The sequence below is a fragment of the Patella vulgata genome, chromosome 5 (assembly GCF_932274485.2).
Source record: "Patella vulgata chromosome 5, xgPatVulg1.2, whole genome shotgun sequence".
In the NCBI taxonomy this organism is placed as follows: domain Eukaryota; kingdom Metazoa; phylum Mollusca; class Gastropoda; family Patellidae; genus Patella; species Patella vulgata.
This window is the reverse complement of record NC_065883.2, coordinates 79,359,874-79,376,478: the sequence shown is the minus strand read 5'-3', so window position 1 is coordinate 79,376,478 and position 16,605 is coordinate 79,359,874. Positions and strand designations below refer to the sequence as shown.

The following is a 16,605-nucleotide window of genomic DNA, read 5'->3' as shown; positions in this document are numbered from 1 at the left end:
TGTCTGTCCCATCCGAACGACTAGATAGCTGTGCTTGCTAGGCCCTCCGTCCTGCACGACTGACAAGGGGAAACTACGCCGGGAAATGCAGGGATCGAACACCCGACCTCCGATCTAGCGAGCCAGCGTCTTACCTACTTAGCCACCGTGACTCCCCCGTCCCCAAAATAAATCAAAGAACTAGTCATTGAAATTAAAGCAGACGAAACAATCGTTCCGTGCTTCAACAACTAGTATGTAATTATTGAGTGTGCGCAATACTTCAAACAGTTGGGACACAGGAGATATTTATATATAAACAACAAAACAATAAAATATATTACATAATATACACTCTATTTATGAAAATATATAAAATTTTATTTATGAAAATATATAATATTTTATTTATGAAAATATATAATATTTTATTTATGAAAATATACAATATTTTATTTATGAAAATATACAATATTTCATTTATGTAAATATTTTATTTATGAAAACATAAATTAATATAAAATATCTTATATAATATACATTTATCTATGAACATATAAATATAGAATGTAATATATACTTTAAAATATTGAAAATAATCAAAAGATCAAACAGGGGAATGAAGTTTAACCGATATATGGAATGATTGGGGGTCATTTACAAAAATAATGAATGGGGCCAAAATGTCTTTTGGTGCCGTGTAATCCATTCACTTAATTCGATATTTGTTGTCTATTTTTTGTAACATCTATGTATTTTTCTCTTGTCCACAGGTTTGTCTTGTCGGGTTTGTTTCTCCCGCACTTACTCTCGGAGGATATTTCTTCTGTTGTTGGTAAAATATAAAATATGATGGTTAAAAATTAGAGAATCGTTGTAGAAATTATATTCTAAAGAACTGTGTCATGATTTATTTTGATTTTGTATTATATGAAATTAATTACAGTCATGTGCTCGCTGTGGGTAATAATCTGCCTTTATTAACACATACAAAAGGTAACCACGTGATATTTTTACAATACAACTTCTATTAATACATATTATAGGGTAGTTCACTAGATATTCATAACATCATATTCATTTAACTAGCTAGGGGCAAGTTACTTGTAAGCAGTGAGTTATTTCCGTCATATTGAATGTGTACAAATTAAGTGATGTACGGATTATATTTACTGATTACTTGGATAACTTATAATAAATAGTTATAGTCTACAGTTTGTGCCTTAGAATAATTTGTAAACGAGAAGGGGACGGAGTGGGGTCGTATCTTTCTGTCTACGAACTGAAATGTGAATACGTCTGATCGGAATTGAAATAAGGCTTGTAAAACATACGATTTACAATCGATCATAACTGGTAGTAAAGAAACACAGCCTTACAGTTTACAGTCTGTAGTAAATAATATAAATACACACCACAGGGTTTACAGTTTGGACTACGTGATATATAGTGGTTATGATAATTATGAAACTATTACAGTGTGGTTATCTCCCCTTAATAAGGATGTAAAGTAGTTTCTAACTGGTATATAAACACAACCTTAGAACATGGTGTACAGTCTGTACTAAATGATATATAGGATTACCAAAAGGTACTACAAGAGACCATTATGGACTAAGACTAGTAATTATTTCCCCTTATTTCATGATGGACGAATGTAGTGCGAGTTATAAATAGACAATTTTTCCCTTAATTTTTTTCTCCCCTCTTCCTGCATTTTTGGGTTGACTTTTTGGTCTAGAATTGGAGAAAAGGGATCAAATTTGCAATTTCATAGCAGTTTTGGGTAATACTGATGATATTACAGCGGAAGGATAGGGGGTGTAAAGTGTCTTTCTGCAGAGCAATCATTGTGTCGGAAGTGAGATTTTCACCCCTGTCAACTTCAAATCCGTGTAGCAAAAAATCTAAACGGTCAACCCCCTACAAAATTATGATGAGGAGATTGCCAAATGTTGTCCCCATTGTGCCTATAAAGATTGGAACCAACGGAATGTTGAGCAAAAAGCTACAGCCTGTGATGTTACAGTCATTTAACATTGAAGTCAATGGGCAAATAATTGCTAGTCTGAGTCCTGATCAATCAAAATATTAAAATACGGTTATCTCCCCTTAATTATAATGAAATGCATAATAGTTGTATAAATTTAACAAATATATTATTTCATAAAATACTCACACATCAGTAAAATAATCACATAAACAATAACAGAATAACAATGGTCACAATAATAATAATTGTTCGTCGGTGTCTGTTTAAAAGTCTCCTGACAACACACACAAGTGATATATACTCAATGCCTGAATTGTCTAATTCTACAATATATTCACAGCGTCTAATATAAACTTCAAGGAGAAGAACAGATAATTCACGTATTTGTGATGGATTAATCACCATCTGGAAATATAAGTGTATCCTAAGTTTAGTCAGTATGTTCACCCCAACTGATCGATTTCATTTACCAATGACGGTAACAGTTTCATCCTGTTCCCAATTATCAATCATTCCACCAAATCACAGAAGTCGTCCTCACAAACCAAGTGAAAAGACCCACAATATGTCCTATGGCTAATAATAGAACGCCATGTAGCCACTGCAAAACACCATTAAAAACGAATTCACCGAATTTCGCACGAATCAAGTAACCAAATTTCAGTGTATGTAATAGGATGGGTTTGGATTGATTTGTACTAGGGTTTCAAGTTGCCAAAACCAGAAGATCCAAATTCGTATTCAGGATGCTAGACTTCTCTGACAAGAGACAAATAAAAAAAACTGAAAGGAAAAATCAAACTCAAATGAAAATATGCATGATTCAATTTCCAATATAAGATAAACGCTAAAATTTACAGTCGAATCATGGAATCAACACCCCCCCCCCCCCCTTGAGTTGTTAAGTTGCTTCATCTATAGAAACATGTTACTAACTTATAAACAAATCTGGGCGGCTTGATGGATGAATGGTTAGCACGTGCCGCTGTATCATAAAGACTGTTATCGAGTCAACTGGCGTGGTTTCGATTCCCCGGTTGTACGTGACAAGGAGTAGGGTCGCCTGTCCAACCTCGTGGGTTTTCTCCGGGTCCTCCGCATTCCCCCCACTGCTAAAGATCCCTACACACAAGCGAATTATGGAAATAAAATTGAACCATAGGTTAGTCCCGAAATGACCTAGTTTGTGTCGAGTGGACGTTAAACCCCATCCCTCTCTCTCTCCTCTCTCTCTAAACAGATCTACCATTACGTAAAGTGGTTAAACATTATTCCCTTAAACACTTTTAATTACTATATTGCTTAGTCGATTATCCCTAGACCAGTACATACCAAATTTCAATTAGGCTATTTCAGGTGAAAATATACTCTACAATAACAGCACAATACATACCAAAGATACACTACAAAATCGAGTTGTCTCCCGTTCTCTTGCAAGAAAAAAAAATACATATCAAGATCAATGAATATGACATGGCGAAATTAAATGTTCATTTCGCTGGAGGGGGAGGGCAGAAAGTGGATAGCTTACAATGCTCAGTGATGTTGTGGCAAGGTGTAGCTAGCTCAAATTATACTATGTGTATACATACATGATGCCCAGAAAGTAATACAAGTGTTTTCCTTGAGGTTTTTCTCTGGGTTAGGTTCTGCCTATTGAACCATCCTATCGATGTATAACTAAACATAGACAATTATAAACCACGGCCTTACTATGTAAATCTATATATATATTTGAGACTGTCGTTTGTATGTCTGTCTGTCTGTCTGTCTGTTCGGGGTTGGCGGCTACACTAGGTCTGCCTGAGTCTGAAATTTGGGGTATATGGGTAACACGGATCGGGGAGTAACATAGGCCAGGTGGCGTTAGTCTACCACTTCCGGTTTCGGAGTTATGACCCCCGAGCGACGCCGGTCTGTTCGGGGTTGGCGGCTACACTAGGTCTGCCCCGAGTCTGAAATTTGGGGTATAGGGGTAAATCGGACCGGGGAGTATTATAGGCCAGGTGGCGTTAGTCTACCACTTCCGGTTTCAAATTTCAGACTCGGGGCAGACCTAGTGTAGCCACCAACCCCGAACAGAGCGGCTTCGCTCGGGGGTCATAACTCCAAAACCGTAAGTGGTAGACTAACGCCACCTGGCCTATGTTACTCCCCGGTCCGAGCAACCCCTATACCCCAAATTTCAGACTCAGGGCAGATGTAGCCGCCAACCCCGAACAGACCGGCTTCGCTCGGGGGTCATAACTCCGAAACCGGAAGTGGTAGACTAACGCCACCTGGCCTATGTTACTCCCCGGTCCGAGCTACCCCTATACCCCAAATTTCAGACTCGGGGCAGACCTAGTGTAGCCGCCAACCCCGAACAGACCGGCTTCGCTCGGGGGTCATATCTCCAAAACCCAAAGTGGTAGACTAACGCCACCTGGCCTATGTTACTCCCCGGTCCGAGCTACCCTTATACCGCAAATTTCAGACTCGGGGCAGACCTAGTGTAGCCGCCAACCCCGAACAGACCGACTTCGCTCGGGAGTCATATCTCCGAAACCGGAAGTGGTAGACTAACGCCACCTGGCCTATGTTACTCCCCGGTCCAAGCTACCCCTATACCCCAAATTTCAGACACGGGGCAGACCTAGTGTAGCCGCCAACCCCGAACAGACCGGCTTCGCTCGGGGGTCATAACGCCGAAACCGGAAGAGGTAGACTAACGCCACCTGGCCTATGTTACTCCCCGGTCCGAGCTACCCATAGACCCCAAATTTCAGACTCGGGGAAGACCTAGTGTAGCCGCCACCTTCGCTCGGGGATCATAACTCCGAAACCGGAAGTGGTAGACTAACGCCACCTGGCCTATGTTACTCCCCGGTCCGAGCTACCTCTAAACCCCAAATTTCAGACTCGGGGCAGACCCCGTGTAGCCGCCAACCCCGAACAGACAGACAGACAGACAGACAGACAAACGACAGTCACAAATATATATATAGTTGTTTAACGTCTGCAGTCGCCTGCTGTAACAACCATCACAACTCCTTTTGTCGAGTCGCTATCTACTTCCGTTCGCCTGAGAAATAACATTTTTCACATTGTTGTTTATGCTGGCACAATGCCAGAAAGTTATAATATAATAGTTAATGCGTCATGGTAATACAACATTGAGAAATAACATTTCTCACAATCGTTGTTTAATTCTTAACATACATGAATTAATTGACAGTTACGGTTATACAACATATCCGTCAAGTTAAAAAACTACAAGACATCGGATTTAGAAGTGAAATGAAATGAAATGGGTTTAACGTCCTACCGTTCTGCTCCGACTGGGCTAATGAAGACGGGCATACGTCATACAGTATGCTATAAGGGAAATTTTGCCCACGCAGCGACACTATGGCCTACTCTTATATAGAATTCCAACTGCCAAGTAACCTTTTACGTGCATGCCAATGTGTACACGGGACCTCGGATTTTCGTCCCATCCGAACGACTAGACAGCTTTCCTTGTCATCACTGACAAGTGGGAACCACGCCGGAAAATCTGGATGGGCAGGTAGACAGGACTCCCTTATACATACCCCACAGATAGATGCAGCTCGCCGCCGGTCATGGAACCAGTCAAAGCTGCTGGTCATCGCCTGATTATGGCTGCTACCAATTTTCTCGGATTTCGGTTTCGATTTTTAAACGTTCGGGGTTTGCAATCATTTATGGTCCCATTTATACTTTTATCCTAGCATTAGCACGTGATATGTCTCCTAAAACAGCTGAGTATTTGTTTATCAATAAAATAGCCTGCCCTGAGCCAAGAAGTTTGGCCATATCTAAATTGTTCTTGGTCTTCTTAGCGAACAGAATCGAATGGACCGTGTTAGGTATTTACTAGACATCATTGTCCAACCCCGCGGCTCTTCTCCCGAAGTGACCTCATTTCTCTCTCGCTATGTGAAGTAAACGCCACCCGACCAATCGCAGTTGTATTCCCACGGTATATGTCACGGTTATAGCTACCACCATTCATATCCTATGATAATAGCCTATATTTAGCTCAATGTGAATGAACGGGACGACGGAAATAAACGAGAACAGGTTTCAGTGTTTCAATATAGTGTAATGTAATAGGCTAACGCACCGAATAAATGACTTGTAATGCCGTGAATTGTAATGTATTCCTCAACATTTACATCGGAGAAACGTGTAATCTTCTAAGTGATAGATTACACAACCATCGATGGGATTGTAACATTGTAAATGGGCCCTTATTTGTAAATAGACACATATTTAAATGTACACCCAACACACCTACCAATAAAATTCTACATTTTCTCATTTTTTAAAACAATTTATTTAGTCAATGTGGAAAGATAAAGTGTACGAGGACCCAAACGTATTTCACAAATGGTTTAATAACATTTTGAAAGTACTTTTCGCTCGTCTTGGAGCTATTTATAAATAATGCCCTTCTATAAAGAACACGGAAACAATTCTACAATTTATACATATTTACATAGTAAAGCTTTGGTTTTAATTTTCTATATTTTAGTCACGAGGAAATCACCGTAAGGTATTGTGCATGTCCAGTGATTTGTGAACATCATACGGGTTATATTTAGATATATTTTTGTTGTCATAAAATATTAAAATAATTTATGTACAATATTAAAATAATTTATGTACAATTTATGTACAATATTAAAATAATTTATGTGCAATATTAAAATAATTGCCATTTAACATACATCTTTATCTTTTAATCGCTCTTAAATGAATCAAGAGTTATATTTTAGTATGACGCTATTTCTAGTAGCACCGAGCGGATAATATTCTATCGAGACCCCTGACCTCCATAATGTAATAGACACTTTTATATTTACTTGTGACTCAATTGTTCACCCATAGAGCAGTCTGATCATAGTGCTCTTGGTGTTCCGACCTGTGTGTGTGTGTGTATGTGAAATAGCTTTATTTAACGTCCGCTTCCACCGAGGTGTTATAGCAGACAATTTACGACTTCTATTCATGTTATTATGTTTTTTTATTAAGAAAATGCACTCAGTCAAACAATACTTGACTGTTAAAGGAACAATCTTCATGGACATTTTTTTAATAGGGTTAGTTAAGAAATACTTAAGTCTGACTTCTAATTATCAATTAGATTGTAATGATTTATATGTGAGAGTACGTTGAAAACAGATTTAATAACATTGGGAGATGAGAGGATATAACATCTGTATTTAGACTCACCAATACGTATTCCCCCAGATAATTGTCTAGCATAATCTTCTTCAATAATGGTATCCACAAATATATTAATAATACTCATCAAATCTATCCACACAACACAATCTTTTCTGTAATTTTTTCTGATATTCTCCATTATTAGAACATTGGGTTGTTGCTTATCTGGGCTATCAGATCACGTATAATGATTGACAATAATCAAAAATGCTTCTTTACAATACAATTTCATATAAATCCAATGGAAAGGTAACGTAAACTTAGTGCATAGTTTGTTTTCATTTTGAAATTGTTTTGACCTGGGCTAACTCAAAGCAGTTTCTCAAAATGATTATAATATTAATAGTGCAACTTGAAATGAATGTGTCCAATGAAACAAAATGTTCAAAAGAAGTCTGAATACAAAATTATTTGTGGATAATATCGATCTAATACATTATGCAGATTAATAGAAACTTACTTAATTATACCACCATTCGAGCGAGGATGTAATAATTAATGTATCTAAAAGAATTATCAAAATAAAGAACTAATAAGGAAATGGTATGATGATAGAAAATATACAAGAAACCAGTCCCACTCTTACAAATACTCGGTTGGACAGAAATACCAACTCATCAATAATCACATCACATATTCCCTATTCATGACAACCTTATATTAGAGTGGGATATTAATAACCACGGTATAATTATGTTCGCTATCAGATAGGACTACCCAAGTTACCTGGTGGCTAAAAGTATGTATAAACACAAATTCCTTACAGCCTCTTATCTTAGGTGTTGATTTCATTAAAGAGAACAAATAACCGTAAATTTGGCAAATGAGGATGAATAAAGTATCGGTAAAGATGTTTGGCGGAGATGAAATTAAAGTATCCAGCATTTATATAGGCCTTGTTAGGGGAGGTAATGCTATTACATTTTAGAACCACGTGGTGAACCACAAAGATATGATAAGATTGCTAACGACGTTTGTGTATAAGCATATTATAAACAGGAGATGCCCCGCCAGTTATGGTGCCCTTTTAAAGATGAAAGTAGAATATTCAAAACAAATCAATGCGTTCGCCTGTTGTAATGGTTAAAAAGTCAAACGTTGATTTTAGATTCGCAGTTTATTACAGGCAGTTGAACAACGTAACGAAAAGTACCCATTTCTCCAATTATTTGTTTTAGAGATGTCATTGATTCTATTGCTGAAGCACACGCTCTTCTCTTATCAGTTTTTGATTGTGCAAGTGTGTTCTGACAGATAGGACGGTTTATTGCCATGGACAGTATGTTTAAATGTCGGTGCCAGCCCTTTGGACTTAATAACGCTACCTCAATTTTCAAATGGTAATGGGGGGGGGGGTGGATGGCTGAATGATTATCATGCGCCCGCTGTATCATAAAGTTTGTCATTGAGTCGACTGGCGTGGTTTCGAATCCCCGGTTGTACGTGACAAGGAGTAGGGTCGCCTGTCCATCCTCGTGGGTTTTCTCCGGGTCCTCCGGTTTCCTCCCACTGCTAAAGACCCCTACGCGCAAGCGAATTATTGAAATAAAATTAAACCATATGTTAGTCCCGAAATGACCTAGTTTGTGTCGAGTGGACGTTAAACCCCATCTCTCTCTCTCTCTCAAATGGTAATGCCAGAGATTTTACCCGACATGTAATTTACCTCGTTTGTATCGGCCGAAAAACCGAGGTCTCTGGTACACATTGGCGTTCACGTAAAAGAACCCTTGATATTTGTAATTAGCCCAGTCGATGCAAATAAAAGGAAATTAATCTTCATTTTTAAAAAATTCATTTAATTGTCCCATTTATCTAATAAATGGTAAATTGAGCAAATAATTATTCGGATATTGCGGTACTGTTTTCTCTGTGTAGACTTTTGCGGTCTGGTATGTTACACTGTAATTTGTATTTTTGTATTTAAACCTTATTTCTCATTCTCAATCTCTCTCAACTCTGTAGCATTTATATAGGCGTACACGTAACAGATCCCTTGACAGTTGGAATTTGATATAAAAATAGACCGTAGTGTCGCTGTCCGGACGACATTATCCCAGAAGTACACTGTTTTGGGTACGTGAAGTCCGGATGAAAAATGGGACGTTAAACCCCATTCCATGCCATATTCATTGACTGTGTCAGGTATTAGTATACTTTTTTTTGCACTGAAAAGGCAGACAACTCGTTTTTGTAACTTTGGTATGACATGTGTTATACTATGGCGATTATGTGACGTTGGTATGTACTATACTACTTGTATTGGGAACGGGTTGGGGTATATTGCTGGTCAGGACATTGCCTCATCATAAATGTGCCTGGTGGGTAGGCAGGACCCCGCATAAAAACAGAAGCAGAGGCGTGCTAAGTGTGTAGGTAGGGCTCCATCTTAAAGGACAATATTGGTGCCAGTCATTATTACATATGTGATAGAACTGGTTAAACACGTTCCAAATATTATTTTATCACAGAGATCATTGCTACGATAGATGAGTAATCAATGTTTCAACAATCAGAAGTGACAAACGCAAAAGGAAAACACGAGTTAGCCCTCTATATAACTGACTGAAGTGGCGGGTGATAACAGATAAATTGGCGAATTTCTGCTCACTAATAATTCCTTCGAAGACCAAAGGTAGAAGGCGGAGATGAAACTAAAGTATCTAAATTTTGTATAGGTCTTGTTAGGGCGGTTAATGCTATTACATTTGCACCACGTGGTGAAACACAAATATATGCTAAGATATCTAAACTCTACGTGGATTTTGAACGATGTCTGCTTATATGCATCATATAAACAGGCCCGTCTTCAATTAGCCCAGTTCTTAGGACGTTAAACCCCATATCATTTCATATAAACAGGAGATGATCCAGCAGTTAGGGTACAATTTTAAATATGGAAGTAGAATAATCAAAACGTATCAATGCCATATTAGACGCTGATTTAAGAAAATCGAATGCGAATTAGCAATCGCCTGTTGTAATGGTTAAAAAGTCAAACGGTCATTTAAGATTCCCAGTTGATTACCGACAGTTGAACAACAATATGAAAAGTATCCATTTCCCAGTTATCCTTTTTGGAGATGTCATTGATTCTATTGGTGAAGCACAAGCTCTTCTCCTATCAGTTTTTGGTTCTGACAGATAGGGCGGTTCATTACCATGGACCGCATGTTTGAATGTCAGCGTCAGTCCTTTGGACTTAATAACGCTCCTATAGTTTTCAAATGGTAATGCCGGATATTTTACCCGACATGTATTGGGAGTATGTCCTTGTCAATATAGACAATATTATCATATTTTCCTCGTTTGGATTGGCCGAAAAACAGAGGACCCTGGTACACATTGGCGTTCACGTAAAATAACCCTTGATAGTTGTAATTAGCCCAGTAGGACATTAATCTTCATTTTTAAAAACTTCATTTCACTCGCATTTATCTAATGTTGGAGTACTATTTTCTCTGTGTAAACTTTGTATTTTTCTATACTTCAAGCCGGAGACTCGCTAATCTGGGGGTCTCGGGTTCGTCCCCGTTATTACTCGAAATATTTCCTGGGGATATTCCCGCGTGGTTCCCGTTTGTGCACGTAAGAAAACACTTTGCAGTTGGAATTATTACTTTAATAATAATAATAATATGTACATTTATATGGCGCTAGTACATCTTGATATACATATAATACAATTGTATCTAGGTACATCACTGAGCACTGTAAAATAACCCCCGTCCTGGCCAGCGAACTGAGCATTTAATTTTGCCATTTCATATTCATTGACCATATCATGTATTATTTTCTACTTCAGGAAAAGGGAAACAACTCGATTTTGTAACTTTGGTATGTCATGCGCTATACTACCTGTATTGCAGGGGAAAATATCCTGGATGTACTGGTTATAAGATGTTACCTGGAATTGTAATTTATATTTAAACATTTATGTACAGAGGTGTGCTGGGTGGCTCCCTCATAAATACACTACAGATACAGAGGCATGATTGGTGAGTAGGCAGGGCTCCTTCATAAATTCACTAAAAATGCAAAGGCACACTGGGTGGGTGGGTAGGCACGGCTCCATCATAAATACACTAACAACAAATACCGATATGGTTGATAATGGTCGAATCCGGTGAGGTTTCTAGCCCGAGTATAGGGAAGTGTTGCTATGTGCTGTCATTCTGTAAAAGTGATCTAGAAAATAGTTAGATCAAATAAGCAAGGAAATGCCAGTCAGTCTCATCATAATCCCATTGTCCAAATAACAATAACGTGGTCTCTTTTTATGTTGCCCTTACCTTACCTTATTGCAACCAGATTCAGCGATACTAAACAACAACCACGCTACAAGCAAATCAAATCCCACAAGATAAACCTTCTGACAAGACAAACTACATAGAAATAGCAAGAAATAAACAAGAAATATCAAATCAATCGAATGGATCTGGGGGCCTGTTGTAAACGTCTACTGATATGTACAGTCCCGGGTACAAGTACAAGTTTCACTCAGATATTTAAAACGATAACTCAAGAAAAATAGGATTTACAATAAAGACTTATTAGAAACAATGCGGTCGCTTTGACAGTGTCCGTCTCCTGAATAGCGATAGTCTACCAGTTGACGTCATGAGTAAGATCGTCAATATAGGGTTTATAAAACAATAAGTTCAGTAGTTCTCACATACCACTCGCAGTGTTTCGTTTGCTTACACCTAATCCCACTTAACACTGCTGTAATGGAAGCAAATTTATGTTCCAAATTATGAACGTTAAATCCCATTTCATTTCATTTCAATTACACACGTATATAAATATATACCTAAATACATTATCCAAAAATGTTAGCACAGCCGCAAAACTGCATTATTTTGTTTCGCGGTAAAGATAAAGGTGCGCCGACACAAACTGATTACAACACCGGTTAAATAACATTCAAATTTTAATATTTTTTACAATTTTAGCTCACCTGAAAGTTCTTCAGAAATAATGCCCTTGTATAGAGATGGACACTATACTACAATCAATACATATTTACATATTAACACTGTGGTGTTAATTGGCTATAGTTACAATTGTCTTTGGCTACATAATATATAGGTAACTAACAGAAAAATCCGCTGTAAATCACACTTCATTTCAATTATACACGTGTATATACGTTGTATATCTAGATGTAGCTTTAAGTTATCTCCAAGGCCCAGCTTAGGCATGGGCCTGAGGGGCACATACCTAGGGTCCCGCGGTTTAGGGGGCCCCGTGGATCATGGCAAAAAGAGAACAAATTCAAATCCCAGATGAAAGTTTCACGGTAATCGATCTAGCTATCCCCGAGACTGAGCTATCCCTCAACCTTCTCTGTGAAGTTCAACTCGATGACCGGTCTAGGCTTCTAGCGGCGATTTCACTTGTTATAACAGACCCCCACCATTATATGTCATTCCCGCGCATTGTATACCATTCGGAACTGACATTATGTAAATTTTCTTGTAATTCAAACCGTATAATTGTTTGCTACGCATGAGTGCCACTCAAAAGGCTATGAAATAATATTTTCGTCGCGTTAGGGGCCCCAGGGCCCCGCTGCAGTTAAGGTGGGCTTTGGTTACGCCTTCTATCATCGAGCAGCTTCCACTCGACACAAACTAGGTCATTTCGAGACTAACATATAGTTTTAATTTTATTTCAAAGTACAACCGGGGATTCGAAACCACGCAAATTGACTCAATGACAGGCTTAATGATACAGCGCGCACGTGCTTGAACATTCGCCCCCCCCCCCCACGGAAGTAGAGAGGAAATGGTCGGATGAAACGTAGGTCGTTCAGTTTTAGTGGCGAATCACGAATCCCGAATCCCGAATAACGTGCTGGCTCGTTATTCGTTATTCGTTATTGGCGAATCACGAATAACGAGCCAGCACGTTATTCGGGATTCGGCAATACAACAGGTGAGTTCAGGAGAGGACTGCCCCGTGCACGTCAACAAACCAGCCAACACCCTATTCGCTCGACAAACGGTCGTCTCCTTGTTAGTCGGTCACCCAAAGTTCACTTACCTCTACGGTCGGGGGTAAAGAGGAAATGGTCGGATGCAACGTAGGTCGTTCTGTTTTAGTGGCGAATCACGAATCCCGAATAACGTGCTGGCTCGTTATTCGTTATTCGTTATTGGCGAATCCCGAATAACGAGCCAGCACGGGATTCGGGATTCGGGATTCAGCAATACAACAGGTGATTGCTGGAGATGACTGCCCCGTGCACGCCAACAAACCAGCCAACACCCTATTCGCTCAACAAACGGTTGTCTCCTTGTTAGTCGGTCACTCAACGTTCACTTACCCCTAGAGAGAGAGAGAGAGAGAAAAATGAGGTTTAACGTCGACTCGACACAAACTAGAACATTTCGAGACTAACATATACTATTACTTTTATTTCAATAATTCACTTGCTCGTAGGGTCTTTAGCAGTGGGTGGAAACCGGAGGAGGTGGGACAGGTGATCCTACTCCTTGCCACGTACAACCGGGGATTAGAAACCACGCAAGTTGACTCAATGACAGGCTTAATGATACAGCGCGCACGTGCTTGAACATTCGCCCCCCCCCACCACCCCGGAGAGGAAATGGTCGGATGCAACGTAGGTCGTTCAGTTTTAGTGGCGAATCCCGAATCCCGAATAACGTGATGGCTCGTTATTCGGGATTCGCGATCACGAATACCGAGCCAGCACGTTATTCGGGATTCAGCAATACAACATTTGAGTTCAGGAGAGGACTGCCCCGTGCATGTCAACAAACCAGCCAACACACTAGTCACTCGACAAACGGTCGTCTCCTTGTTAGTCGGTCACCCAACGTTCACTTACCCCTACTGTCGGCGGTAGAGAGGAAATGGTCGGATGCAACGTAGGTCGTTCTATTTTAGTGGCGAATCCCAAATAACGTGCTGGCTCGTTATTCGTTATTGGCGAATCCCGAATCCCGAATAACGTGCCAAATTCACGTTGACAAGTGCTGTGCACCTGTACGCTGTAAAAAGTCTTGTTTTCGGAGCTGTGTAGTGCTAGAAATTAATCTATTAGATGATCATCATTTTATTTGAACATTATTAAATTTACCAACAATTCAGACCCCGACCCGACCCCGGCCCAGACCCCACCAAATACAGACCTTCCCAATCACAAAACAACACAACTGCAGCACATAAACGCTAAAATCACATCCACTTACAGTGCTACTAATTAATGTTGATCTTCATTTTAAGGCATAGCCCCGTCTATTCACACATACACAGGGAGATAGTGTGCTTCCTGCTATGGGCTTCTATGATTACAATTGTTCTCCCTGGGTACACGCCCCTATCCAACTACATTGATAGGGTACTACAGATTGGGTAACCAAATCGCAACTTGGAGCTGAACAGATTCATTTATATATCGGTCCCGTGTTTAAGTCAGTATATTATATTATATATCATTGATCACGTGTTTAAGACAGTGCGGTATATTATATATCATTGATCACGTGTTTAAGACAGTGTAGTATATTTTATATCATTGATCACGTGTTTAAGTCAGTGTATTATATTATGTATCATTGATCACGTGTTTAAGTCAGTGTGGTATATTATATATCATTGATCACGTGTTTAAGACAGTGTAGTATATTATATATCATTGATCACGTGTTTAAGACAGTGTAGTATATTATATATCATTGATCACGTGTTTAAGACAGTGTATTATATTATATATCATTGATCACGTGTTTAAGTCAGTGTGGTATATTTTATATCATTGATCACGTGTTTAAGTCAGTGTATTATATTATATATCATTGATCACGTGTTTAAGACAGTGTAGTATATTATATATCATTGATCACGTGTTTAAGACAGTGTGGTATATTTTATATCATTGATCACGTGTGTAAGGTAGTTTAGTATATTTTATATCATTGATCACGTGTTTAAGGGAGTTAAGTGGCCGAATGGTTCACGCGTGCGCGTTGGACCACAAGGTCTGTCATTGAGTCAAGTGTCGTGGTTTCAATTCTCTGGTTGTACTGACAAGGAGTAGAGTCGTAGGTTTTCTCCGGTTCCTACCGTTCCCTCCACTGCTAAAGACCCCTACGCACAAGCGAATTATCTAATTGAAATTGAATATGTCAGTCCCAAAATGATTTAGATTGTTACGAGTGGACGTTAAGCCCCATTTCGCTATCTCTTATCCAGTGTTTAAGGTAGTGTAATATATTTTGACGTTGACAAGTTTGATTTACAAACCATATGAATAAAATGTATAAATCCTGGCTCACTCCTGTATAAGCTCCGCCCCATGGACAAGCGCCTGCTTTCAGTTGAATAAAATGTGCATTTCGTGGTTGATGTAAATCACGTTTTATATAATTTGATTGACAACAACCAGAACAAAACAAACAGGAAATAAAATAAACAAGTCGAATTGTGTTAAAGTTTTATTCAGATAAGCATTTTACTTTATGATATCAAAGTGTAAAAATCCAACATGTAATATACAATAAGTGCACATAATTGTAATAGTATTAAAATATAAGCATATTGATTAATTGCAAGAACAAAAACCAGCAAAAATTTAACAAAAGCATGGGAATGGGATATTTTCATAACCAATTTCTATTTTATACCCACCAGTAGTAAAGTCTTCAATTAGGACATAAATTCTACTTTACATGTATATAAGATATCTATAAAGCGTATATAATTTTACAGTTGTATAAAATATTTATTTGAAATACAGAAACATGTATTTTCAAAATAAACCTGTTTATTTTTCCTTCTTTTTTCACCATTGTTGATTTTCTTATAACCTCCCTGGTTTCTGGGTAATGGCATGCTCAGGTTAATTTCAAGGACCTGAAAACCAAACAGAAGTAATATTTAATATAAAAACTAGGAACAAATACGAAACAATAATTTTCGGTACTGTTCGAGTTTTGATTCGCCTATCCCAACATAGTCTCGGACACCAGGAACATCCTAGTCTTCGACGTATGAAGGAACTGGATCAGTTGTCCACGTTTGACGAAATTCTACTGGATAATCAACCACATAACAACCCAGACACCAGGTTAAACATGGTCAGTGGAAATAAATGTCATATTTCACGCATTATTAGAATCGTGACAATTCGTAAGGAAAGGTAGATAACTCTACTAACAATATTCACTGATTGAATTGTTGATAGTTTTGATATCACAGGTGGAGCAATATCTGACAATGTTTCTGTCACAAGCTAGTACTGACTGTGAAAGTTTTGATATACACATTTATTGGAAGTAACTATCAAGCGTTGAAATCATCGGAAACTATCTGTTAATTTTCATATCATTCTACTTCTTAATCAACAAAACATGATCTGCTGCTATGCT

The 16,605-nt window shown here is 38.6% G+C and overlaps 1 protein-coding gene across 11 annotated transcripts in view; it reads right to left on the bottom strand.

Moving 5' to 3' along the window:
- Window positions 1-15,659: 15,659 nt before the first annotated feature.
- The window catches only part of LOC126822673 (multiple epidermal growth factor-like domains protein 6), a 114,679-nt gene continuing 113,733 nt past the window's right edge, over window positions 15,660-16,605 (bottom strand). For all 11 annotated transcript variants that reach the window (XM_056101123.1, XM_056101122.1, XM_056101121.1 and 8 more), the window contains one exon: window positions 15,660-16,090. In XM_056101123.1, the coding sequence (XP_055957098.1) occupies window positions 16,083-16,090 (8 nt within the window). In that variant the 3' untranslated portion in view covers window positions 15,660-16,082. The remainder of the gene's footprint in view (window positions 16,091-16,605) is intronic.